This window comes from Trametes versicolor, assembly GCF_000271585.1.
Source record: "Trametes versicolor FP-101664 SS1 unplaced genomic scaffold TRAVEscaffold_9, whole genome shotgun sequence".
Taxonomy (NCBI): domain Eukaryota; kingdom Fungi; phylum Basidiomycota; class Agaricomycetes; order Polyporales; family Polyporaceae; genus Trametes; species Trametes versicolor.
The window spans coordinates 2,113,102-2,138,362 of NW_007360329.1; the positions used below are offsets into that span (position 1 = coordinate 2,113,102).

Here is a 25,261-nt window from a genome sequence, read left to right on the forward strand (position 1 = left end):
TCCAGCGTGTCCCAGAGGAATTTTGCATGAGACTGATAAACATCACTAATATATGGCGTCACAGAGAAGGACAAGCTCAACATGGCCCGCCCTATCAAGCGCATCACCGTCTCCTGCGGATGGATCGTACGCCCCCTCCCTCAGTCCTTTCACCGTGGCGATCCTGATACTGAATTGTACGCGCCGCCAGATCGACGGTATCTCCATCACGTACAACCTCAGCGACGGCAAGACCGCGACGCTCGAGCACGGCAGCCAGTTCGGCAGTGCCGCGACCGCCATCGACTTCAACGGTGCGTGCTGCATCCAGGGGTACAGGCAGATGTCGCTGATACGCCTCACTTGGGTGCACAGCGGACGAGGTCCTCGCGAGCGTGCTCGGGCGCGCGGGTCGGCAGAGCTACTACCAGCGCGAGATGGTGAACAACATCGGCTTCGTCATCTTCGACACCGCGAAGGGGACCACGCGCACCGTTGGGGTAAGTCGGCTCTTCAGTCCGACTGCGTCTTGTGCTGACGCGGGACTCGGATACCTGTTAGCCGTTCGGGAACGGGAATAGGGCGACCGAGGGCACGCCGTTCATCTGCTCGGATGTGGTCGCTTTTGGGGGATTCGCTGAGAGCACGCCTACTAGTACGTGTTTGCCGTCGCATTGCGCGTGGCGGGGTGATGTGTGCTGCCTTTTTTGGCGGTGCAGTGGGCTTGTCGGGTCTTTTCTTTCATAAGGATGGTGGAAAGTGCTGAGCGGCGGACGGTGATGCTGGTCTGTAAAGCAGCCTGGGTTCGCAATCAATGGCATGTCACGCGTTGCTGCAGGGCGTCGTTTTTCACACGGAAAGCAAAGCTCCAATCGCTACGCCACGACTCGACAAGCGTAATATCATACAACAGCAAAATATTAAACTGGAAAAACCCACTACCCGCAAAGCACCCCAATCGTCGGCTGGCAGCTGTCCTTCGAGGTGAGGACGACGTCCATCAGCACCAGCTGCTCAAAATGGACCCTGGTCATTCGATCCTGAAGGGTCAAATGCTTGCGCTCGAGCTTGAGGGCATTCTCCTGCCGGCCCAATCCCGATGTCAGTGATGTGGACACCAGAAAAAGGGCGTACGCGTTACCATAAGGATGAATATCTGCTGGGCGATGTACAAGGCGAGTTGTCCACGCGTTATGACCGACCCGGACTTTACCGTCAACTGGGCGCCGCTGTACTTCAGATTCGGGAGCTGGTGCGCAAGAGAGCGTTAGCATCGCCTTCCCTGCGCTCATGACACCTGCGTACGCACCTCGAGGCGCAAAGACATTTTGTCGCGCGTCACCTTCTCGCCGTCATATGCGGCGCGTTCTGCGTCGTTGACGCAGGCCCCCTTGCTTCGCAGGACCTCAGACAGGCTCGTGCACTGATACTTGACTACAGGAACGCATTCTATCGGCTGTTGAGTCTGGTATGCGTCTCTGCTGAGAACCTACAACCAGGTACACATGTGAGCACCGTCTTCGTGCTGGGAGATGTATTATGCAGGGCATTTACCTCGACTCTGGGAGGGCCGCCCGGGCCTGGACCGGGGTTCGCGCCGTCCAACGCAGCGTTCAAGTTGTACGCGGGGGCGAGCTTCCATATGCCGTCCAAGCCCATCATGTACTCGATCATCCTGCCCGAGTTCATGTCGAAAATCGTGGCGATTGCGCCAACCTGCAACTGGATGTCCTGACATTCACCCCCGTGAGCAAACCAGACGTGTATGCTACGTTGCTGAAAGAACACTGTACGTACTGCGAGGTGGAGGTTCGTCATCCCCTGGTTTTGGTTGCCGGGGGATTGAACAATCCAGTGCCCGTCGATTTGCTTGACGTAGGTAGTATGTATGGTGCTTCCTTCGCCTTCCGTTATGACGGTTCCCTCGGGGAACGCGGAGTCATCGTCCTGTGCGTTTGAAGCCGTAAGCCTCCGTACAGACGAGACGTTGGCGAAGTACTTACTAGGAACAGGCGGGGCTCAGGACTGAAGATCTCGAGCTGCGCGCGATCTTGTGGGATGGCCATTGCGCTATGAGTTTCTGTTGGAGGAGGGGGATGATGTGCAACTTCAAGCGCATCACGGCCAGGTTCTATATACCACCCCTGAGCCTCATATGATATCCAGCACGGGCGGGGGCTGCATGGTTGAATAGGTAGATATCGCCATCCTTCGTAGGTCTGAAGTTAGTCATCCTGGGCGTGTACGGGAAGAAACGATTGCCGCTGGATATACGACTGTACATGTCAGGGATACGCAGCAGGATATCTACAACGGGCGGCTCACATTGTATATCTCAACAAACACCACTTCACGAAAACGCAGATCCCGCTAACGCACAACGAGAAATCCTTGTCTGTGCCGCTCACAAACTTCAGCGAGAAGCGCATGATCATGAGTCGAATATACCTTGATATCTCGATATTGAGACTGCCGCCTGGAATTAGAGGGTGCGATAATGCTCCAACACGTGTACCCCTCGTGTAGTCGTGACCCCGGGCACGTTGTGGCAGTTTCGCATCCTATCGTATTGTTTACAGAAGCATCCGTACATTTAGCACCACAAATGGTACGACGGATTACACGCCGATAGGGAAGGGGGTTAAGCGTCAAGGATGTCCCTTGGAGTCACCGTTCTGAGCGTGGTGCCTGCCTGCCTGCCTGATTCTAGCCTTGGTAAATTGGATATGACCCGGCAAAGGAGGTGGTATAACAAACCCACCGCAAATTCCTGGGACACGCTTCCGCATTTGCGCTCGATTGGACGTTCACCCGATGGGGCTGGTAAAAAAAAAGTCATGTCGGCCTGCGGAAGACAGTTCAGCGGGGTCCCGCAAACAGTTCGTATATGTCAGAACAGGCCATCCTCACTGCTGCTATCTGACTCGGTACTCTGCATCCTTTTGAGCATGCCAGTAGTAGCCGTCTTCCTGACTCGCGAGTCACCATATGCATTCAGACACATCAGCTCGATGGAGAAATTCGCAAAATCGTACCTTGTCTGCGACAAATATGCACGCACTCCCAATTGGGGTTCTTCAGGTGGCTCCGGCTGAAAGCGCCGCATCGTCCTATGCAGGACGGTTGAGTCGAGTTTTATGAACGACCTGTATGAAGTATCCAGCACCGCAGCTGTCAGGACACACCGCCGCCAAATGACTCGGCACTGCATGCAGCGGCATAACAAGCCCTCGTGTAGACAAGCCGCCGAAACACAGAACGCGGCCCTGGCCATGAATAGCCTCGGTCCCGCCGACTGGCGCTGCGGGCCTTTTTGCGGACGTCTCCATCAGCGCCTAGAGTCTGTCCAGCGGGCGCGGCGGTCCCAAACGGGATCGCCGCCCCTTGCACAGCCATCGTCCGACGTGGTTCATCACCGCGCTCGGACGTTGTTGTGCTGCTCGCAGTCACGTTGGCCGAGAGAACCAAGGACGTGTGCGCATCCGCAATACAGATACAGCCCACGGCGAGTCATTCTGGACGAACGCAGCAGCCGTGGCGGGCGGGCGGTATACGCATGGCGCCCTCCTCGACACGTATAAGAAGGGCGCGAGGAGGGGGCTGAACCTCACTGCTCTCATCCTCTCGAGCATTTCCTTCTAACGCACCTCTATCCACCAGTCGACATGTTCGCCCGCTCTGCATTCGCTGTTGCTGTTGTCGTCGCCGTTGCCCTCGTTGGCGGAGGTGAGAGTGACCGCGAGCTGCATGTGTACGGCGACGGACACTGACGAATGATTGGTGTTCGACAGTGTCCGCTCAGGAGCCCAACTGTGCGCGTAACTACACGGTCGTGCCTGGCGACACCTGCGACGGCATCGCGGCGAAGACGAACACGCCCACGTCAGTGCCCTGCACCAGTATCTGGTCGTGATGAAGGACTCACGAGAGCGTTGACAGCTTCCAGCTCGAGACGGTGAACGCAGACAAGATCGACGCCGCATGCGACAATCTGGCCGTCGGCGAGGTCAACTTCTTCCCGGCTATTTTATGACGCAGCCGCTGACCAGGGTTTTCTCTCAGCCGCTGTGCCTTGGCATAATCGGCCAGGACTGCGACATCACGCACGTTGTCCAGCCCGGAGACAGCTGCGGCGTGATTGCGCAGGAGGCGAAGACTACGCTGGACATTCTGCTGGCGAACAACCCGAACGTCAACGCGCAGTGCACCAACATCGGTGTCGGAGAGGTGCGTGCTCCGATACAATGTCTCGTGTCAAGATGTGCTCACCGTTTTCATGGCTCATTTAGGTGCTTTGCACGGCGAGCGAGGTCATCGGGAACTCGACGGCGGGTGCAGCCTGAGATCGCTGGCGCGATGAGCGTAGCAGTTCAGGAAGAGATATTAACAGGGACTTGTTTTGAGGTTGCGGCATAGTGGAAGGAGACCTAGCACATATGGAAATTTCTAGTGGCAATGAACAGTATTACCAAGTATACGTCGTGGAAAGGGTGGTGGTCGCTAGATGGAAAGCGTCGGCCACCCTCACTGGGCGCTTCACTAACGCCAACCCTAACCACAGTCATGACGTTGAATGCACGCAGGCGCGATGTCGACCCTGGGTCTGACGCTCTCCCTGTGCAAGTGCTGCTAGCACATCTCATCGCAATGATGTTTGAAATACGGAGGAAGAATGGCGACATCGTACGCCAAGAAGACGCCCGATGCGCGCGCAGCCAGCTGTTGCGGGAGTAGTGGGAGATAATCGACGCCAGGTAAGTAGTGTGACGACGGGAAGACGCACAATACTTTACTACGTGATAAGTATCGAGCATTAAGGCCTCGATAGAACAGGCAGCAACAGGCATAGGGCGAGGCAGACGAACGCCGAAGGGCATGAAAGCGGCAGAGAGCGAATCGTATTCCGGGTATTTTTGTCAGTTGCCAGAAGACAGCCAACATGGGTATAGTACCACGGAACGCTAGAGCAAAACAGAGCGAGAACAGGACGAGGAAGGAGATTGTACAGTAAGGGTGACTAGAGACGGTTCGCTTTGTGTGGTTTACAGTTTCGGGGGTTCGCTTTGTAGTGTTTAGACGTTTTTGAGAACGAGAGCAAGACCAGAGCGAGACAGAGAGCAGAGAGAGAACAAAAAGAAAGCAGATAGAGCAGAGGGAAAGCAGCAAGGGATCGGCGAGAACCCAAAGAGCAGTTAAGCACTCAGGTTCAAGCCGAGAACGGAACCAAGAGCGGGGTGGAGGCTCAAGGCCCGGCGGAGTATTGAGACCACGTTAAGGGCAACTTTAAGGGCGACCTAAACCTCACTCATATGAGCAGGTCTCTCCGCCCACCCATTCACGTAGTCTGTTTCCCGAGAAGGAAGAACCACCGCCAGATCCGTACGAGCCAGTTCGGCCGCACCTTGGGGTCCAGCGATGGTAATTGGGTCCTTGGTGGAGCAGTGTCGCTTGTCGAGCTGGCATCGCCGTCGTATGAACAGACGGAGGAGCCGACGCTGCAGTCCGAGAGGTTGGATGAGAGTGAACTTGAGGAAGTGAACAACGAAAGGCTTGCATCCGGGTTCTTGACTTCCAGTGGGCGCGAGCACATCCCCGACGACAAGAACGCGTCAGGGATGGCGAGCGCAGCCGACAGCGCGAGCACCTCGAGGTCAGAGGTACTCGCGTCCGGCGAGGCGTCGGCGGCAGAACCATCGCCCAGCGCAAGAGCGGCGCTGGGAGCGGCGGTCGTGGCCACCGCAGCCGAAACGTAACAATTGAAGGACACCGGCGACTTGCCAGAAGCGTCCAGAGAAGTGCAGACATTCCCCCACAGATCTCCCCCGTGTCCCGGCACAGGCGTGCTGGGGAACTCGGGGGAGAACGCGGAGAGGGGGGCGTCCACGGGGCCAGCGTGTGCATCGTCGCACAACGCGCTCGCGTCCAGATCCTGCGTCCAGGATCTGACAGCATCCACATCGTACCGGTCCCCGGCCAGGGTCGTCGCAGCGAACACGACGCCCAAGCCGAGGCCCCTTCCCAGGCCGACCATCCCTGCTTGAGAGGGTCCGGTCGGCGCGGGGCCATGTCCCGAATCGTCGTCCTGCGCCCGTGCCACGGACGCGCTGACGTCGTCAACGTCTGCACCCGCGGCGGCGTGCTTGTCGTCAGGAGCTGGGGCCACCTCTTCTACGTGTGCACTCCACTCGGAAGTGGGTGCAGCGCGCATAGGGGGGTGGGTTGCTCGTTGGCCAGAGGCCAATACTACTGACGAGTCGCGTGCTTGGCGGGGCGCGAGGGGACTCGGGGATGGAGTTGGGGCGGGGACGTTGGCTTGGTCTTGATGACCGGGGAGAGGTACAGATGGGGATGCGTGGGGGGTGGAGCGTGTTGCAGATGCGGATGGGGCGTCGGCTGCCTCGTGACTGTTGGGGAACGTAGTGCACTTCTGGGGAGGGGGCGCTTCTTGGGGCGGTGTGGCGACTTCGGGGTTGTTACGGGACGGCGGCGGCGGGTTGCTGCCTTGGGGAGAGGCCTCGGGTGCCGTGGCTGGCTGGGGTTGAAGCTCTGGGGAGGTCCATTGGAAGAATGGATGGGGTTCGTCGCCCGTCTGGTACGGCATACCGAACGGGGACTCCTCGTCCGAATCATCCTAGAAGCGACATTGAGTCAAAATCTTGGACAGTGTGAAGGTCAAGGAACGTACAGAAATAGAGCCCTTCGGAGGGACTACAGCTGGGACTGGGGTGCGGCAGGACAATTGGGTCCAGTTACTGTCATGGAAGAGTGAGCACGCAAGCTGACGAAGAACCCGAGAAGAGGTACTCACACGCCATCGAACCAGGGATGCTCCTTGATCTGCTCCCAGGATGGTCGCCTGTCCGGGTCCTGGTCCAGGATCTGCCAGCCAGCCAGTGTCAGCCACAACTCCACAAGATACAATATATGAAGAACATACCGAGACAAGCAAGTCGAAAGCATCATCGTCGATGTCGTCTTCGACTTCCAACCCAGGCTGGGGCATGCACACGGCGTCTCCGATATCCTCCACGGTCAGGTTGTCGTCGTCGCTGATCTCGTCCAGGTTGAATGGGAGCTAGAAAACGGCGGTGGGGTCAGCCCAGTAGATGAGTGGTGAAGAAATGCAAAGACGCACCTTGCCGTTGAGCATCTCGTACATCATCACGCCAAACGAATACACGTCGACCGCGTACGAGTACGGCTCCTCCTTCCAGATCTCGGGCGCCATGTACTGTGGTGTGCCGCACTTCTCGCTCGTGATGTCGAGCTGGATCCCGAGCCCGTTGCCACTGGCGTCCTCCACGGTGTCTCCGAGTGCGAAGGGGCGGGCGAACCCGAAGTCGGCGATCACGACTTCGTCCTTGTTGTTCAGGAGGATATTGGCGGGTTTGATGTCGCGGTGGATGACCCTGCGCTTGTGCAGGTCTTCCATTGCGAGGATCTGAGGGGATGTCAGCGCATGTACGAGGAAATTCGGACATTGTAAGCGACATACGATCTGCGCACAGTAGCGGCGCGCTGTCCCATCCGCCAATTTCCCTCCATTGCTCCGCTGGATACGACTCTCCAGGCTACCGCCCATGCACACATCCTGAAAGACATGTCAGGGCATACTCGCGACGACATAAAAGTGTAATCTGGACTCACAGTGAGGAGGAAGAAGTACTCGTCGTCCTCGAAGCTGGCCTTCAAAGAGAGGAACCACGGGCTTCCGGCGATGCTCTCCAGTACTGCTTGCTCCCGGAACATGAGCTCGTTCATCTCCGGGTACTCGCTCTTCTCGGCAGCCTTGAGCGCATAGAGCCGCTCGGTCGCGCGTTCTTGGACAAGGTACACAGATGCTTGTCCTCCCTCCCCGAGTTCGCCGACCACCTGGAAGTCGTCCGAGGTGACGGTGCGTACCGCGGTAGACGTGCTCTCATCCACATCGACAATCTCGATCTTGAACTCGACCTCGGATGAGCATGAGGCAGCGAGATGCGGGCTAGACGGAGGAGGCGGGCTTGCAGCGATAGGATCCATAAGCTCTGGCGAGTCGGTGACCGTGTGCGCATCGACCGACCCGGGCTTGTCCGTAAGGATGCTTGGGGTGCCGACGAGAGTCATGTCATCCGAGGGCGTGGGCGATACCTCGTTGTCGCGGAGGTGTTCGACCTCACGAATGACCTGTATGAATTGAGCAGAGTGATGGGAGGAGAACGCGAGGCTGACATACCAAATTGCCGCTCTCGTCGAACTCCATCCGCACGTGTACGTCCACACTCGTCGGAAGATCCTTGATGTCCTCGACCATGACGGCTTGCATAGCACACTTCTCCGACTAATCCCGACGTCAGACTCGGCTGACAGTAAAATGAGATGATTGGAAACTTACAGTGAGCCCAACCTTCTTGTCGGAAGGACTGGCCATCGTGGGGCTGGCGAAGGCGAAGATGTTCTTGAAGGGCATTGCGACGGAGAAACTGGAGGCGGCTGGCAAGTTGTCTGGGGGGTGCTCGTGGGCGGCGCCGAGGAAGCTGGCGTGTCTCGCTGGAAAGACTGGGGAACCCAACGAGTTGCGGGGCGAGAGCTTGAACAGGCTGGCGTGTCGCACGTGAGGAACTGGTGCGTTACGACGAGGAGAGGGCTTGATCAGGCTGGCTGGTTGCGCCGGATGGCGAGTTGCACCAGAGGAGCTGGCGGGTTACGCTGGAGGAGCCGCTGGAAGTTGACGTGTCGCACGGAGGCAGCTGGTTTGTTGCACCGCTGGGAGAGCTTCGGCAAGCTAGCGAGTTGCGCCGGAGGAGCTGCAGGAGCTGGCGGGTTGCGCTGGAGGAGCTTGGATAGGCTGGCGAGTTGCACGGGGAGGGCGGTGGCGGGCTGGGGTGTTGCGCTTGAGTGGCTTGTACGGCTTGTTGGCAGCTAGGAGTGGTGGTGGACGACAAGATCAGTGAAAGTACAAGGGCTCCCTCTTTACCAGGGGAGGCTGGCAAAGGGAGGCTGGCGAGGCTGGCATCTGTCCTTGAAAGTCGTTTTGCACTGACAACCGCGCATGATGAGGATTTCGATCGGGACTGGGACGTGAAATGTCAGTAACTTCGAGAGGCGCATCGCCCCAGACCCGGGGAAACCGTCTGCAGATGACTCCAGGGGAGTGTAACACTCGAAGGAACAGCGATTGCGTTCTTGTATCAGCTCTGTTTTCGATTGTCACGAGACATACGCTCGGGCTACCAATTCCAGCCTTTCGGGTACTCGGATACAACGATAATGTCGGTCACATCCGCGCCACTTGCTGTCCGTCGCTCGGCGCACCCGCAAGCAACCAACGCAGCGCCGCCTTCAGCTCTTCCTCGAACTTCTGTGCAATGTTCGTCTGCGCGAAGCCGAGATGGAACCCGTGCGGCGCACCCGGATATCTGCCCCACGCCGTTGATGAGTGTGCATCGCGAGCCCGGGAGCGCTAGGTACTCACACGTGCAACCTTGTGGGCACCGCAGCCTGCTTCAGCTTCTCCACGTAGAGCAGCCCGTCGTCGCGGAGCGGGTCCATCCCGCACACCTGCACGAGCGCGGGAGGTAGGCCCTCAAAGGAGGGGTACAGGAGCGGCGAAATCTCCGGGTTTGAGGGTGACCCTCCCAGGAGTTCTGCGAGATGGCGCATTAGTTGACTTCAGAGAACGTCTCAAAGGTGATGTATGGCGAGACGCACGGAAGAACTCGTACATGTGACGAGAGGGAAGAATCTTCCCGTCCGTCATCTGTCCATATGCAGTGAAGCGCTCCTTGTACCTGAGCGCGGCCTAGATTAGCGCATCCGTGCGATATCGAAGAATGGAATTCGGTCCTACTCCTCGGGCACTACATCCGGATGCACAGTTACTGGGTACTGGAGGACTTGCCCAGTGAGCGGGTGCTGGGTGAATTCCGGGTCCGCCTTCGTGCGATGGGCGAGGACGGCGGCGAGGTTCCCGCCTGCGGATGCGCCCCCGACGAGGAAACCTTTGGAGAGGTCTGCGTTGAAGCTACCGGCGTTCTGCTTGGCCTGGTGGTACCCGTTTCAGATACAACATACGTGCGGCTACGTTACGTAGGCCTACCCATTTCAGTGCCGTGTACGAATCGTTTAGGCCCGTCGGGAACGAATACTCCGGGGCAAGCCTGAGGATGTTGAGCGCACGCAATCGTCTCACAATATGCGCGAGTGGGCTAACCTGTAATCAACGTGGACAATCACAAGCTGGAGTTCGGCGCTGAGGATCTTCAAGTAGTAATCGTCCATTTCCAGGTCACCGATGACCCACCCTATAGCGCAAAGTATCAGTGCAGAACAGCAACAGAGCGGACCTGCGGCGCCGGCGTACCTCCACCGTGCGTCCAGAATAGAAGCGGGAAGCGCGTGTCGTTCGTCGAAGACGTCGGCACGTAGCTGCGCACAGTGATCTCGCCGTCCTCAACAGCGAGCTTATGGTCTGTCGACGTATATGCTGTCGCTGGATAAATTGTTGAATTGGTATAATTGACGGGAATTCGCGGTAACGCGTCATATACCTGGGGGTAGGTGCGGTTCCTGACCGCTGCGTGAAATAGCTGCAGGGCCCTCCGCAAACCAGCGTCGGGCAGCGTCGATGTCCGGGAGCATTGACGCCGCAGGAGCTGGGAGAACCGCAAGTATGGGTGCGAGCTCGGGGTTGGGGGTGGCTAGATGGTCGTTGGACATGGTGGGTGAGTACTGACAAGGGTGGGTAGGGGAGAGAGATGCGATGTCGGGTTTGTGTGAGGCAAGAGCGAGAGTGACACCCGTGAGTACAACTTGTGCGCGAATCCAACCTTGACTAAGGACGGACGTCCTTTTGACTATACGAGGTTATGCCGAGGACCGCGCCATCTATACGTGAGAAGGCAGTTATGCAACTCCCGACGTCGGATTCTCCTGGGGTATATTACGCTAAAGGCTTCTCCGGTCAATCACTGCTTGGCAACCTGATCGACGGATGGTAGCCTGCTGGCCTCTGCCACCGACATATCCACGATGTCCCAAAGTCATGCGGTCTGAAACCCCTGAGCCTAGGCTTGATCGTGCTCAGCGTCGCAGTACAGATGCTGGCTCGGGCCGGGTGGTTCTTCGGCGCCGACCCGGTGTGACCGTGGCACTGTGTGTCAACAAAGATATCAGATGATGGCGCCCGCAGTGGGAGTAAGAGACAACCTTGTGTATGCGTCTCGCCAGGGGCTTGATCGCATCCGTGCGTAACATCCTGTCGGCCGAATGGCCACCAACTAAAGGAACAGTTCTTGCGGATCGTTCTATGCTATTCATTATAGTTGCTTGAAAAGGAACTCGTACCGCTAAGCATGTTTCATCAGTGTACTGGTCATTGCCATCACTCACCGGTACTCACGAGACGGGACGAGTCTTGTATTTGTAGTGCCTGCAGACATTATCTCCGGCAGAAAGATGATCTGAACTGTGTACGACGACTTTTGTAGCCGGAATCACAGCACACTTTTGGACCCATGCAGTAGAGTTTTGGCGAAGGAATGCTCGTTGAACTTGCTGAGGGAAGGAAAGCATGGCGCTAGTGGCTTGTCAAGCGAATTTCAGCACCGCGACCGTGGCCACGTAGCAGCGTCCCAGGGCGCTAATATCCCGTGCGGCTTGCTCATGATCAGATTCAGGGAGCCCCAGTCCTTCCGCCGCACGCTGCGAAATCCGCCTTTAGGATGTTTCATCTGACGACGCCGCTTGTGAGAGATGTGAGAAATTATCCTGCGCCTCCCCGACAGAAGTAAGAAAGAGGCACTACATCGCGCCGGCGGCCGTGACGCCCGCGCCGACGTAGCCTTAGCCATCCCAGTTGCGCACCTCGAATTCCTAGTGCCAAAAAAATTGACACTCTCGATACCATCCACGACCCCCTCGTGGCCTGTGGGCAGCCCTTACAGCATTTCTGCACCAAGGCCGCGCGGGGGCTCAGTGAAATGGTCTGCGGCGGTTCTCCGTCGGAGTCCACGCCACGATGGTGGTTTTGTTGGAACCGGGGCGGGGTTGGGTGTGAGTCCGTACAGCTGACGGGCCCATCGGCGCCCGCTTCTAGCAGCGGTGTCACTGCCGCCCTGTCAGACCGGTCAGTAACCCGTGATTGACTACTAGTACTTTGAACTGACCGCTGGACCTTGATCCGCATGATTATCGCGCAGGTCGGTGTTGCTGGCATGGCAAGAGGCTTGAAGTGCGCAATGAGAGGCACCTGCATCGCGCCCAGCTTTGGACTGGCACGGCCGGCTCATCCGCCGTGCCGGAGGCCTGATCCCGGGCTTTAGTCCCCATCCACCCATTCAAATTGGACATCGTTCACCATCGAGAAAAGAACGTTCTCATTTGTGCTGTCTTGCGCTGCACAGCAGTGCGATTATAGCGCGCCTTCGAAATCCAGTTCCTACTGCCAGCTTACCGCCCGGATCCACGTATAGCTCAGGCACGAGACCTGGCAGTGGAAGGGTCTGCGCTTCCACTCCCCTGTCAAGCACTCGTATCGGTAGGAACTCGGAAGCCGCGAAGAGAAGTCCATCCTCCATCCGCTGCGCGGCGACCGCCGCAGATGTGCGACGGCAACGCGATGGAGTGCTTAGGGCGGCGATTGCGTTCGGTGCCGCAGGTCAGAAGGGCGCTGCGGCCGCGAAGAAACACGATCGAACGCGCGCGCCGTTCGGGACGGTGTACGAAGCGCCGCAAGGGGGGCGCATGTGGGGGATGGGTCATCTGCGCGGTCGCCGGGGCCGGTGGGGCTGGCGTTGACGAGGGAGATACCTCCGGACGGGATTTCGGACGCCGCTGCCAGCTGCATGGTGGCCGACGTTGAGCAGGGGGCGACGATAGCGGAGCGGAGCGTCTGCTGCCATCGTAGGAATGAGGGTGCCTCGACCGATTCGCCTCTGGAAGGGAGTCTGGTTGCGGGGTCTCTCTGTGGCGGTGAGCGTCCTTGACGTTCTGTGCGCACATGGCCAGCGGCTCGTTCAGGCCAGGAGGAGAACAGCATATCGCTATCAATACGGAGCTCAGAGTTTCGCTTGATAGCTGGTTTGAATAAGCCTTCAACGTTAACTCGGAACGATAATAGGACCGTATCAGGACTACCAGCAAGCCGAATGCACGATGGTGCCGCTTCTCCCCCGCACATACGCCCCTTAAGCGCAAGGTCGTGTCTGCGGCGGCGGCGGCGGGCAGCACTTAAGGAGACAATCTGCTCCAAAGGGACCGACTCGGACTCGCCGCTCACTAGCACATGCCGGGTAGCTTTCATTGACACTCTATGCCATGATCCACTGATTAAGAACATACCGAATCTTGGTTAGCTCCAACATGGGATACACCCGAGGAGTATTGGTTGTCGAGGGCGCAAATGGAGGGTAGCAGCATGACGGCTCGCTGGCACGTACGGGGAGGTGTGCGACTCCCGCATGGACGGAGTCGTCGTCGCCCCGTCTTGTACGCCAGCCAGAGAGGGCGAGGCGACCAAACGAAGGAATATTGGAAGGCGTGTGGCGGGGGAAGAGAAGGATTAGCGCTCCGGACCCGACCAGCGAAGCCGCGAAGACGGGCGTCTAGGACGCCGGACGCGTGACGGGTTGGGGGAACGATCGTGACAGGACGCGTTGTAAGGCCGGATTAGGCAAGTTGTGGAAGAGAAGGATGGCGATCCTTGGGCTCTTGCTCGGACGGATGACAGGCGAAAGAGACAGAGCTTGAGTTTGTCCGACATCCCCCGTCTCGCTCGCGATCGCTCATATCATGCCACGACATACCTCACCTCCCCGTCTCGCCCCCCTCTCTCCTCCACCCTCCTCGCCATCGTGCTCGGCAACGACGAGGCCATCGAGTAGCACGCCCACTGCAGCCTCCTCATCGCCTTACAGGGTCCCGAGCCATGACCTTTGCCGCTCTTCGCTCGCTTTACGCCCTGATCGGCGACGCCCTCGATGATATCGAGCGTGTCTACCAGGACGCGTCATTCGATGCCCCGCCCGCAACCCCTGCCACGCCCTACGACGTCCTCGCCTCGCCGACGACGCCCTATCGGCGCCATCGTACTCGCAGCTCCCTGGAAGAGGACGAGACAGGCCCGATTCACTTCCCCGTGGGCCGTCCTCCGAAGACGCCTCGGCGGGGGCATCGCGGCGCGGGTTCATCAACCGACTTCCAGCTGCTCGACTTCCCTGCTCTCGACAATCCTTATTACCCAACCGAAGGGCATGCCCAGGAAGAGGACGCCGCAGAGTCCCTTGCATCGCATCCTGATGTCATTGCAGCCACAAACCGGATCGTGGCCGCTTGCGGGCAAATAGGCGCTACCGTTCATCGACCGTTCTTGACGTTGTGCGATGCCGCCATGGGCGTGCGTATCTTTCCTTTTCCGTCAGATGATTCGCTAAACCCATTTTCAGTATCATCTCCCGGCATGTTTGCGATTCCTCGAGGCGTCACATACCGTCGAGATTCTCCGGACTGCTGGTCCGGATGGGATGCATGTTCGCGACTTGGGTCGACAGCTCGGCGTTGAGGAAGGGAAATTGAGTTAGTCTTCGTAATTATTCTGCTACCGCATCTGACCATCTTGCCGCGTACTTAGGTCATATACTTCGTCTGCTCGCCACGCACCATATTACCCGAGAAGTTCGCCCCAATGTCTTCGCCAATAACCGGATATCAGCGATCATGGACTCGGGTCGCTCCCCCGAAGATTTGAGACGCGCGTTCGTAACATAAAACTAATCTCCCCCACTTGACAAAACTTATCATACCTGTCACAGTCCGCACGAAAAGTACGAGACCACAAACGGAATAGCGGCGTTCATGAACCTCTGGTACTTAATTATTGTCTCGCCATGTCCTTCTCTCGACTTATGCTGCATCGATAGCACCGACGAGCTCTTCAAGTCTTCGGCATATCTCGCAGATTGCTATTTGCCTTCATCCTCACGGAAGTCCGGGGAGGACGAGAACCCCATGCATGCGCCTTTCAACCTCGCGTTCAACACAACGATCCCTTACTTCGAGTGGCTTGAGCAGCCCGGGAATGAATCAAGGCTGCGACGCTTTGGTCCGGCTATGACCGGTACCGCTGCTTGGGAAGTCCCTGGCGCCATCATCGCTGGTCAGTCTTAATGCTTTCCCTCAATACAAGGTTCTGACGGTTATTGCGTGGCGCAGGGTTTCCTTGGCAGGATTTGGACGAAGGTGCCTTGGTAGTTGACGTAGGAGGGGGGATTGGCTCAACGTCCATGCTCCTCGCACATACTTTTCCGCATCTCAGGTTTGTCGTCCAGGACAGGCCGCAAGTAGCCGATCATGGTGTTACGGTACGCATAGCCTGTGTCGAAGCGTTCCGTATATGTGCACTAACATTCATACCCTGTCAGGCGTGGCGGGAGCGCTGCCCGGAAATGCTCGACACCGGACGTGCCATGTTCCTGGCCCACGACTTCTTCCAGCCGCAGCCTCCCCTGCTTCTCCCCGGATCCACTAATGCGGTTGTTCCTTCTGTTTATGTGTTGAGGGTAATCACGCATGACTGGCCGGACACGTTCGTGACTAAGTAGGTCCTGTTTAGCTTTCAGCTTTGCGACTTTGCTTATGCTCCGTGGGCAGAATCCTTTTGAACCTTCGTCTCGCCGCGGGTCCCGACACCAAGCTACTACTTGCGGACCACATACTTCCACTGGCATGCGTCGACGAAGACTCGGAGGATGAGTTTGGACGCGACCATCTTCCTGGAGCGCTTCCTTCCCTCGCCCCTGAAGGTTCCTTGCTGCTTCCAAACCTTGGCAAGGCTAACGCGAACGCGTATTGGCTAGACCTCACGGTATGTTCGCCATATCTAATTGCATATCGGGTCGTGCGAACGACAGCAGCTGACTATCATGTTCGCTGTTGTAATAGATGCGCGCAACATTCAATGCCCAGGAACGTACCTTGCGCGAGATGGCTGCCCTCACCCTCACAGCAGGGTGGAAGATCATCGACGTCGTTCACGCCGAGGGGTCTCTGTTTGGCCATATGACTGCGATTCCGGTCGAGATCCCGGAAGCATCTCTTGCGTTGCTGGAGCCCCCTGTCATCGCACCTGAGGTCCCATCCGCAAGTACGATGGTCTTTCATTCGATACCATTTGAGTCTACTAAGAACGGATCCACAGGTGGTGGCACACGCACGCGGTCAGGGTCCGTTGCAAGCGCCTCTGATACGGTTCGCAGAGGAGAGACTTTCGGAACGCTGTCCCATTTGCCTACGGAGGAAGCCATTCGCAAGCCGACGCGACGCGACAGAAAGCCGCTGATTTCATGGTGGCGAGGCAGGAAGGATTCACAGACGTCCAAGACCGGGAAGCCTACCACACCCGAAAGTCCCGCGTACGGCCTGCGCGCGCAGAAGGGCCGCCCAAAGCTCGCGATCGTGACAAGTTCTCCCGGGCCTCCTACGTACCTCCGTTCTGCACTCCGCTCGCCGCCAGTGCGGACGGCGTCCATGGTCCGCCTCTCCGCGCACGACTCGGACAGGACGGCATTCTCTTCCCCGGAGACGACCCCGGATCACACGAAGATTGCGCACGAGACCGTGGTACTGCAGGGCGCGCTGCTGCCCGAACCCGACTCCTCCCCGATGCTTCTCCCCGCGCTCGAGCCGGCGCCACCGAGACTGCGAACGATGTCGAGCCGCACGTCGCTCAGGAAGAAGGCGAGCCAGGTGTTCGAGTTCAGCAAGGCCTCGGTCGCAAGTCTGCGCTCTGCCGCGCTCGGCGGTGGATCCTCGCCTCATGCTGTGCCGCCTGTACCGCCGCTTCCACCTATGCCTCCCGTTCTGCCTATTCCACACGCCAAATCCTACGGAGGCTTGACCCCCGAGATGGCGCGTAGGCCGGGTGAGGACGCGAGGGATGATGGAGGGAGCGCGGCCGTGACGAGCCTCCGGAAGATGCGCTCGCGCTCTCAGCTGGGGCTGGCGCGTGTGCATGTAGAGGTGCACTCTGGGCGGGCAAGGGACGCTGGCCGCGTCGAGAGGATCGAGCGCGACTCGGACGAGTAGGCCTCCTTCTCAGGATAGGCTCACCCAAGGGAAACTCGAGTCGTATGTACGTTGTGGACTCGGAGAGGCGTGTGCGTATCGGGATTTAGCCGGTCTTGGTGTACTATCCGCGGTGCTCTTGATGGAATCGGTCGGACGGTGTACTCCTACGTTATTTATCTCAGTGCATCGGTAGCTGTCTCCTTCGTCTTTGCCAGGCTGGCTGTCTATTTATTGGGCACTGGTGTTCGTATGGGCACCCGCGCCGCGCGCAGCTGTACACCTTCACCTGTAGTACCATCGCAATGCTTTCGTTCGCTGTACTGTAGCCTTTTGCTCTGCATCCCGTTCAACGCGACACTGGACTCGGAGGATCACCCTCACGCACTCGACCTGGTCGTTGCTGTACCTCGTAATCCCGCTGACGCGATTGGCGCGCCGAGCATCGGACGTCTTGTGCTTGTGGAACGTTGTGGGAGCGTGTGTGAGCGGCGCTCGTGTGCGGGGGCGTAAACGCTATATGCGGGACAAAGGAAGCGACGGATGGGGTAGGATGGGGGACGCGGTGATCGAGGGTGTCCGGGTGGTCACAGAGGGGCTCAGAGGGGTGTCGAGTGGGCGGTGGGGCCACCGAGGGGGTGGCAGACCGTGACTGCGGATAGAGAGGTACATTGGAGGATGGATTGGAGAGCGTAGAGTAGGTACATGTGGTTGAGAGCGACACGAGTAGCAGTGGATAGTGAGGTACAGCAGGATAGAGCGGCAGGAGTGTAGCAGGTATCACAGTAAGGGAAAATGTAGCACATGCAATAGCACAGAGCACATGCAATAGCACAGTGTGGTAGTACAGTCCGAAGAGGATGGGTATAGCGTGAATGGGTATGCGGGATGGTGAAAGGGTGAAGAGGGTACGCAGTGAGGAGGGACGATGGCAATGAAGCGAAGGTATTAGGGTATATGGGTGTTCGAGAAAAAGGGGCATGCACAGGGCATAGACCGCCGACGCATGGAGGTATCGCAACATTACACGTACTCGAGCTCACCGTCGTCGTCGTAGTCGTCGTAGTCATAAGCGCGACCCTTGCCCTTGTCCTTCACATCGTGAGGGCTCGGTCCCTCGTCGCTCTCGTCTTCATCTTCGTCATCCGCGCCCTCGCCGTCCTCGTCGTCCGACGACTCCTCCGCAGAAGAGTGGCGGTGACCGCTGGGGCCCGCGACCGGCTCCTCGTTCTCCTTGTTCGCCGCGGACGCCTTCTTTGTACCCTTGCGTGGAGCAGGGGCCTTCCCCGAGTGCTTCGCCTGAACGTGCCGCCTCAGGGAGTCGGCGTTGTCGTAGGAGGCCTCGCATCCCAGTACCTGGCACGCGTGCTTGTTTGGGGACTGGTGCTTCCGGGTGTTATGTTTCACCAGCGCGGCCATGTCCCCATACGGCCCTGCCTTCCCCTGGCAAGCGGTGTGCTTGCAGCGGCGTCCATCAGGCGCCCGCGTCGCATCGACCCCGTGCTTAGCCGCCATATGGGCCTTCCAGGCCTTCCGGTCTTCCACCCTCAGTGAGCAACCCTCCCAGCCGCAGGTGAACGGCACGTCATTCTGCGCGTTTGGGGCACGACGTCCCACAGGAGGCTCCCCCGTAGGCTCTAGCGCGGGCGCGGGTGCCTTGCGCGCAGGCGCCGCCTTGTTGTTAGCGTTGGAGGACCCGCTGGCGGCGCCCAGGGGAGCGCGTCGCGCGCTGCGCTTCGGAGGGCGGGTAGAGGACGAGGCCTGCAGGGTGGGTGAGGGGGAGCGGCCGCGCTTGCGTGGGCGCGAGGGTCCGGGGGATGGAGCGCGCGGTGCCGAGCGCGCGCGCGTCGTACGGCGCGAGAGCCCAGGGGCGGGTGCGGCTGGAGGGGGGGAGGGCGCAGCCGCAGGCTTGGGTGGGAGCGCGCGAACGGGCCGATGGGCTTGGATGGCTGGGGAAGGGGCCGCAGGTGGGGACGAGCCGTCCGACGACGACGAGGAGGAGGAGGAGGAGGAGGAGGAGGAGGAGGAGGAGGAGGAGGAGGAGGAAGCAGAGGAGGAGGTAGACAGGTCCGACACGAGGGGAGAGGAAGGTGATCCCTCAACGTCGGACATACGGATGCCCGTGCTGAGGTCATAGTTGAGTTCGGTGGATATGAAGACGAGCACTACAGACGTACCGGAGAGCGCGTTGGCGGAACAGCTCCCAGTCGTCCTCCACCACCGCAAGACGCTCGCTGTTGAACTCCCCATGTGAGGTGCTAAACGCGCCCGGAGAGTCAGCGCAGCTTCGACAGTCGTGCTGAATGCTCGCAAGTGGACGAACTACTCACATGGGGTGCCCAAGGGTCGGCTCGGCGGCGGAATTCCCAGCGGGATGGGGTGTGCCCGACAGTGGGACCGGCGACGAGGAAGGAGGAGTTGAGGAAGAAGGGGATGTCGATGTCGAAGAAGAGGAAGAGGTCGAAGACGCCATTTGTAGGAGAGGACAGAGAGTGCAGAAGTATGCGGAGAGAGTGGAGATGCGTCGAGGGCGTGGGGAGGACTGTGTTGGGGGAGACAGAGGCGGTCCTGCCGCTCATTCTATGGCGCGCCAACTACGCGACGTACCGCGACGCGTTGAACAGCGAAAACATCACGTGAGCGCTGCTGAGATCTGGTAGACTTGCAAGTGGAGTGCTGATACGAAAGACAAGAGTGCGTACACGGGGACGCGCGTTATTGATTGTCGGATTAGGAAAATCGGGCACAATGAGCAACACGCCCGTTGGCGGGGGAACGTGTGCCGTCCGGCCGATGCTGGTCTCAGAGGTGCTGCAGCGGGCCCCAGTGTCGATCGGTGCTTCTTTGGCAAGCTCGCGAACCCTCCGCCGTCGGTCGCCGCCTGGCTGAAATGAGGTGGGCCCCAGGTCTCGATATGTGATCTGGACGAGTGCTGCGTGACGGCTCCATTCTCCCGCGGGAAAAGGTGAGCGCGGCCAGACAAAGAAATCCAAATCAACTTTATTCCATCCCCAGCCACAGAGACTGCTGGCAGGAAACCTGCCGATGACGTGAGCATGCTGCAGGTGTTATTCAAAAAAAACCCACCTTCCAATGACTCGAACGCAACGCCCCATCAAAGGCGCCCTTCTGAATGCCCTAATTTGTGAGTTACAACCGCTCCATTGTGAGCGGTAGCCTCCCGCCTTTCTGCCAGAACGCATGCTGCGTGTGGAAACACCGTGACGGGTCGCCGAGTGTACCCACCGTTGTATCCAGGGCGACCCGGGGCGAATGCTGATGCTGCCCGCTCGCCTTCTAAAAGGACTGCTATTCGGCGCACCAGCTTGTATAGTCAGTTTGTCGATATGCCGCAGCAGGCAAAAACAGACCGGTCCCAGAACGAGGAGACGCCGACTCTTTGGGAGAGAGAATTCAGCGGCAGCCGAAATGGCCGAATGAGGCCGCGTGCACTTTTGTTTGGTAAAAGCGGTGCTCCGCTCGAGGCTCGAGGCGCGGAGTGGTTCGCCTGTGCGTGGGCTGGCTCCTTCACTGGCAAGGACTCCGCTAGGCAAGAAGTCCGTCCCGACTCGGAGCACAGGCATCCATCGTGATGGACCCGTTCACAAAAGCCTCAGTTACGATACGGGTCGCTTCTGAAGGCCCGACACATGATGTCATCTAGTGCACATCCGGTGTCGCGGATGCTTAGGTGCGAGCTTGGGAAGGCACTGAGATATGGCATGAAGTAGTGATCCGTCAACACACCCTATAACGCAAGTGGTTATCATGATTACAATCTTCCAAATAGTACTATACAGAACAGCAGCGCCTAGTCGTACAATATCCTGGTAAACATCAAAGCCAAGAGCTTCACCATACACCGACCGTTTCGAGTCGCTCTCCCCAGGTACCGAGCATATACACTAGGATTGCGTTATGACTTCTTGCCACATATCGCCTCGTGTTTCTTCAGAGCATCGGGCCGCATCCTCTTATTACAGGTTCCGCACGGTTGATTCCTGGCCCCGAAATGGCTGTCCATCAAGTGCTTGAACAGGCCGGTTAGATCAGATAAGCCGTCCTTCGTCTTCGGGTCCTGCCTAGCCTTGCAGTCCCCCACCCACTTGCACACCTGCCGCCCCTTCACGTGGTCCACCGCCGTGACGTCCGGCCAGTGTTTCGCGAGAAGGTGCTTGCGGTAATCACCGGCCACAATTCCAGTGTTGCAGCCCTCCCACTGGCACTTCACCTCATCCTCCACGCGCGCCGGCGTCGTGCGCGACTTCTTGTCCTGGGGGGCGGGCGCGTCTGGCTCTGCCGCAGCCTTGCGCTTCCCTAGCGTCTTGGCAGACGGGGGATGCGGCGCGGACAGAGACGAAGACGAAGACGAGGACGAGGCGACAGGTTGTGTCGCAGCGAGCGTGTGTGAAATTGGCGCGACTGTCGTCGCGGGGGCATATGCAGGGGTGTGGGTTCGGGCGGCGTGGTAAGGGTGGGGCGCGGCGGAGTAGCGCGCAACAGGATGAGCGTTGAGCGCGGGCGCGAATTGGCTGGGGCATGGTACCGGTGGCCATGGCAGGAACACGGTGGGCTGAGCCGGGTGTCCCCACACGCCCGACGCCGGCATGTACTGCGCCGGGGGCAAGGGCAGCGCAGAAAAAGGGCTGGGGCTGGGGAAGGCCAGGGCGGAGGGGGCGGGGAGGGGGAGGGCCGGGGCGGGGGAGGCAGGAACGGGGGAGGCGGGGACGGGAAGGGCGGGGATGGGCAAGGCGGAGACGTGGACGGGGAGGGCGGGCGCTGGAGCCGACGATGAAGGTTCCGCCGGAGGTGCGAGCGGGGCATCCGGAGCGGGATCGAGGAGTGCGCTGATGGACGCATGCATGTTAGCCACAACCCCCTCCCACAATGAGCAGCGCATGGAGACGTACTTCGCATGTGCACATATTGCGTATAGTTTCCCGGTTGTACCGAGGTATTTTCCCAGTCGATCCAGGTCGGCTGCAGCGACGGCGATTCCGGGAACGTCGAGCGCCCCCACGGCAAACAACAGGGCAGCGACGTCGAAGTCGTTGTCGTATGTGATGGACGGGATGGAAGAGCTCATTTTGAAGGTCGTGGTGGAGATATTGGGGATGTGGCGAGTGACGAGTGCAGCGGGAGATATGGAGAGCAGAGGGAGATATGGGGAGGAGAGGAACGCTACGGCCTATGTTTTATACCCTCGACGACGACTGCACACTGGAAAGCGAGAATCCCACCCCAGGGACTCACCCATTACGCGAGCGCGACACGTACGCCATGTGAGCGCAGGCGGAAAGGCCTGCGGTGTACAAAGAGGAAGGGACCGATGGCCCAATACCAAAACGGCAAGAGCGTATTCCCTATCCTGGCAAGCGAGGCGAGGCGAGGGCACGGACCTTCGTCAGAGTCGTCTGGGTTCCCGGTTGCCCTGGGCAGTGATTGGTTCTTCCGTTTAGACACAGAGCCATGAAGCGCGCGGGCGGGGTTACGCATGGCGGAAGAGTTGATTGCGATCTGAACAAACGGCGGTGGACGGTTCAACTTCTCCGCAGTCCGAACAGTCGGAACGGCGGGTTCCCCATTGTCCCCCCACGTATAACCGCGTTTCATCTGTGTACAAATTAGGAAGGCATTAGTGCTGGTGGTTTCAGGTTCTCCTGCTCACCGATAGGGCTGGACCGCGCCAGCGGGGGGTGCGGTTCAACCGATGCGGGACCCGCGAATTTGTCGATCGTCGTGAGCAGCAAGGGCGCTGAGCATAAGACGCGCGCAAGTTCTTTGCCCAGCCAATCATGAAGTATTTTCCGCATCTGGTGCGCCAGACGAAGGTGCCCTGGCGAGCGATTGTCTGTGGCCTCGGCTCCTGGCAGCGGGCCTACCTCCGCACATGTGAGCAGGTATACGCTGGTGCGCACATACAATGGCCGCCGACCGACAAACCTCATTGGGTTGAGCCCGAAGGGGGAGGTCCATATCGATCCATGCTGCCAGCAGTGCTGCTGGTCCGCGACGCGGAGTTAATTTCCGGCATCGCCTTTCTTTGTCCCTCTGTCGTCGTCAAGGTGAGTTAGGAACAGCCAAAGAAATCTATACAAACACTTACCGACATGGAATCCACTCCGCAGCAGGTGCAAGGGGGAGGAGGGGAGGGGAGGAAGTGTCAACGTTGGCACGAACCTTCTCCCTAGACGCCCGTCCTCGGCAAGGGCAAGGTCTGGAGGGCGCGCCGATGCGACTTCCGAGATCGACGTTCTCCTCTACCGCAGTATCTCGGATCACATTCCTCAGTCGCGTGGAGTACGTAAGGTGCCCCCCGAGTACGCGAGATAACTGGGGGCATCTTGATGTGGAATGAAGCCCGATCGCATGGGATAACTATCTGGGCGAATCCCGCCGACAGCGCCTCTACGTCGTAGAGAGTCTGCCGCAGGGAATATCGGACCAAGCCCACAGATCCCGTACCTGCGAAGACGAGTAGCATTACCTGTGCGCATATTCAATACACATCGTCTGAGTTGCTATGGCATGGGAAGCAGACACTGAGCAGACACACTACGGATGCAGTGGTCACAAAGGTCTAGGTCGATGTGGGAGGGGGCTATACTAGACAGGTGGGAGGGATTACGTAGGTGGTGGCTAAACGCAAGTATTGAGCGGGATGCATGAGGGCGAAATTAGTGCAAATAGACTTGGCGTTACATGTAGGTTGCTCATTTCTCCGAGGACGCCCGCGTGGCCTGACGCGTACGGTTGGGCTCCGTCGTAGACAGGCTGTTACATCTGCTGCTGCTGACAGACCAGCCTCATTATGATGTCGGAGGCAGAGATGGCGTAGCTATGGCGGAATGACACGAAATGAGCTTCGAATCCATAACGACGAAGACATGTACGTACCGTTTCGCGACCTCTGGATCAGTCAAGTCAGGCAGCTCTTCTGTGGGGTCCCTGCAAGACAAGACGTCAGTGCCGTGCAGCAGCTGGCCGAAGTGCAGGCGGCACTCACAACAGAGGAATATCCGCCATGGTGCAAGCGATGGTCTCGAGCGTGGTTTGGTGCAGCCCCTGGATTGTGGGGATATCCGTGCTGAGCGGCTTGGTGTCCCGGTCAGCGTCCGCTTTGGCGTTCCGTTTCGCGTTCTTTTTCGCTTTGCGTTTGGGGTTCCGTCTGGCGGTCTGCTCAGCAAGTGCCTTGTCCGCGAGTTCCTTTTCTGCAACCAACATGAGCGCCGCGGCGGCGAAGCCCTTCATCTGCATGTCCGCCGCGAGCCTGGGACGTAGGTTAGTGAGCAATGCGGCGAGGCTCGGCGTAGAGCACAATCGTACTCAGCGTCCTGGGAGACTTCTTGACGAATGCGTTCAAGACCAAGATATCTTGCGAGTGCCCCGGCTTCGGAGGGCGGAAGGTGGATGTCGCCCTTCTCGTTGGACGCCCAAAGGAGGGCGGCGAGGTCCTGAAGTTCCGTGTTTGCGGTGGCTGAGGTCGATGCGCCTTCCATTGCAGCAGAGGCCAAGTGTAAAATGAGGGAAAGAGAGGGCGGGAAGGCCGGGGTGAAGTAACGGGGATTTGGCGAAGTACCTCGCGAATGTGCAGGGATCAAGCGTTGTGGCTCGTCCGCTGCTGGAGTTTTAAGCCTCCTTGTGGATAGCCAAGTGGATATCCAGGAGCGCTAAAGGAAGGCAGGACAATCGCGAGGAGCCAAACAAAGAGCGTACGTTTAGTGTTGCACCAAGTAAGGCGATGCCGCGAGGTCAAGTCTGGCTAAGCGTGAAGGGCGACGTCTAAGCCACGCGCCTCGGACCGTGCGGTACCACTGGCACCGACGCATGGAAGCAATGGTCGCTATGCGCGTGCGGGCTGCCGGGAGTGCAACACAGCGTAGTACGCTTACGCCTAGCCATTGACCGCACAGCAAGTAGCCCGCGTACGAGCACTACGTGCTGGCAGTGATAACGAGCGGAGTGGATGCCTATGAGATGGATCAGCCATATACCAAGGCCATTCTGTGTCCATTTCAACTCACTTAGAAGACATCAGCGGCTCTCCGAGCTCTCGAAGCATTGGACTGAAAAGGACTAACGCGAACTTAGACGATGGCCAAGTGGCCAATGACAACAATGCGCATCGCACACGGAGCATAAATTTTTCCCCAATCTTGTCCAATGGGGAAAATAGCATCGTTTCTGAACGTCTGGCGAGGAGGTCGTCAGACAGTGCCACTAACCGAGCAGCGTAAGTAGT

At 58.7% G+C, this 25,261-nt stretch overlaps 9 protein-coding genes across 9 annotated transcripts; 3 read left to right on the forward strand and 6 right to left on the reverse strand.

Annotated features, from left to right (window-relative positions):
• Nucleotides 1-75: 75 nt before the first annotated feature.
• Nucleotides 76-726, forward strand: TRAVEDRAFT_129128 (uncharacterized protein; the record flags this gene model as incomplete). Its single annotated transcript, XM_008043388.1, has 4 exons — nt 76-126; nt 191-293; nt 355-479; nt 541-726. Coding segments are annotated over 4 exons (465 nt in total), but the record flags the coding sequence as incomplete, so codon positions are not given.
• A 191-nt stretch (nt 727-917) lies between these two features.
• TRAVEDRAFT_50554 (uncharacterized protein) lies at nt 918-2,045 on the reverse strand (the record flags this gene model as incomplete). The annotated part of the gene is made up of 6 exons (XM_008042990.1): nt 918-1,061; nt 1,121-1,228; nt 1,289-1,468; nt 1,534-1,710; nt 1,777-1,926; nt 1,983-2,045. The coding sequence occupies 6 exons, from the start codon at nt 2,043-2,045 to the stop codon at nt 918-920; spliced, it is 822 nt and encodes a 273-aa protein (XP_008041181.1).
• Nucleotides 2,046-3,630: 1,585 nt separating this feature from the next.
• On the forward strand, nt 3,631-4,440 carry TRAVEDRAFT_60093 (uncharacterized protein). Its single transcript, XM_008043389.1, has 5 exons — nt 3,631-3,705; nt 3,771-3,861; nt 3,919-3,985; nt 4,042-4,206; nt 4,269-4,440. Exons 1-5 carry the CDS (start codon nt 3,645-3,647, stop codon nt 4,320-4,322), a joined length of 438 nt encoding a protein of 145 aa, XP_008041580.1. The 5' UTR covers nt 3,631-3,644; the 3' UTR covers nt 4,323-4,440.
• A 2,343-nt stretch (nt 4,441-6,783) lies between these two features.
• On the reverse strand, nt 6,784-8,001 carry TRAVEDRAFT_129885 (kinase-like protein; the record flags this gene model as incomplete). Its single annotated transcript, XM_008043390.1, has 5 exons — nt 6,784-6,858; nt 6,917-7,054; nt 7,115-7,404; nt 7,459-7,570; nt 7,627-8,001. 5 exons carry the CDS (start codon nt 7,999-8,001, stop codon nt 6,784-6,786), a joined length of 990 nt encoding a protein of 329 aa, XP_008041581.1.
• A 1,234-nt stretch (nt 8,002-9,235) lies between these two features.
• Nucleotides 9,236-10,677, reverse strand: TRAVEDRAFT_39109 (uncharacterized protein; the record flags this gene model as incomplete). Its single annotated transcript, XM_008042847.1, has 7 exons — nt 9,236-9,377; nt 9,434-9,628; nt 9,809-10,002; nt 10,058-10,118; nt 10,172-10,262; nt 10,322-10,450; nt 10,509-10,677. 7 exons carry the CDS (start codon nt 10,675-10,677, stop codon nt 9,236-9,238), a joined length of 981 nt encoding a protein of 326 aa, XP_008041038.1.
• Nucleotides 10,678-13,885: 3,208 nt separating this feature from the next.
• On the forward strand, nt 13,886-17,355 carry TRAVEDRAFT_73710 (S-adenosyl-L-methionine-dependent methyltransferase; the record flags this gene model as incomplete). The annotated part of the gene is made up of 10 exons (XM_008043391.1): nt 13,886-14,353; nt 14,403-14,532; nt 14,588-14,711; nt 14,769-14,822; nt 14,877-15,112; nt 15,169-15,317; nt 15,378-15,553; nt 15,607-15,820; nt 15,898-16,099; nt 16,154-17,355. 10 exons carry the CDS (start codon nt 13,886-13,888, stop codon nt 17,038-17,040), a joined length of 2,640 nt encoding a protein of 879 aa, XP_008041582.1. The 3' UTR covers nt 17,041-17,355.
• Nucleotides 17,356-18,042: 687 nt separating this feature from the next.
• On the reverse strand, nt 18,043-19,598 carry TRAVEDRAFT_50558 (uncharacterized protein; the record flags this gene model as incomplete). Its single annotated transcript, XM_008042991.1, has 3 exons — nt 18,043-19,144; nt 19,197-19,261; nt 19,350-19,598. The coding sequence occupies 3 exons, from the start codon at nt 19,596-19,598 to the stop codon at nt 18,043-18,045; spliced, it is 1,416 nt and encodes a 471-aa protein (XP_008041182.1).
• Nucleotides 19,599-20,935: 1,337 nt separating this feature from the next.
• Nucleotides 20,936-22,105, reverse strand: TRAVEDRAFT_50559 (uncharacterized protein; the record flags this gene model as incomplete). The annotated part of the gene is made up of 2 exons (XM_008042992.1): nt 20,936-21,866; nt 21,930-22,105. 2 exons carry the CDS (start codon nt 22,103-22,105, stop codon nt 20,936-20,938), a joined length of 1,107 nt encoding a protein of 368 aa, XP_008041183.1.
• Nucleotides 22,106-23,796: 1,691 nt separating this feature from the next.
• Nucleotides 23,797-24,518, reverse strand: TRAVEDRAFT_50560 (uncharacterized protein; the record flags this gene model as incomplete). The annotated part of the gene is made up of 4 exons (XM_008042993.1): nt 23,797-23,857; nt 23,917-23,967; nt 24,026-24,289; nt 24,346-24,518. The coding sequence occupies 4 exons, from the start codon at nt 24,516-24,518 to the stop codon at nt 23,797-23,799; spliced, it is 549 nt and encodes a 182-aa protein (XP_008041184.1).
• Nucleotides 24,519-25,261: the final 743 nt, after the last annotated feature.

Coding starts and splice junctions, on each gene's coding strand:
- TRAVEDRAFT_60093 (XM_008043389.1), top strand. CDS start 3,645: ATGTTCGCCCGCTCTGCATTCGCTGTTGCTGTTGTCGTCGCCGTTGCC. Junction 3,706..3,770: donor CGTTGCCCTCGTTGGCGGAG/GTGAGAGTGACC, acceptor GGTGTTCGACAG/TGTCCGCTCAGGAGCCCAAC. Junction 3,862..3,918: donor GCGAAGACGAACACGCCCAC/GTCAGTGCCCTG, acceptor GAGCGTTGACAG/CTTCCAGCTCGAGACGGTGA.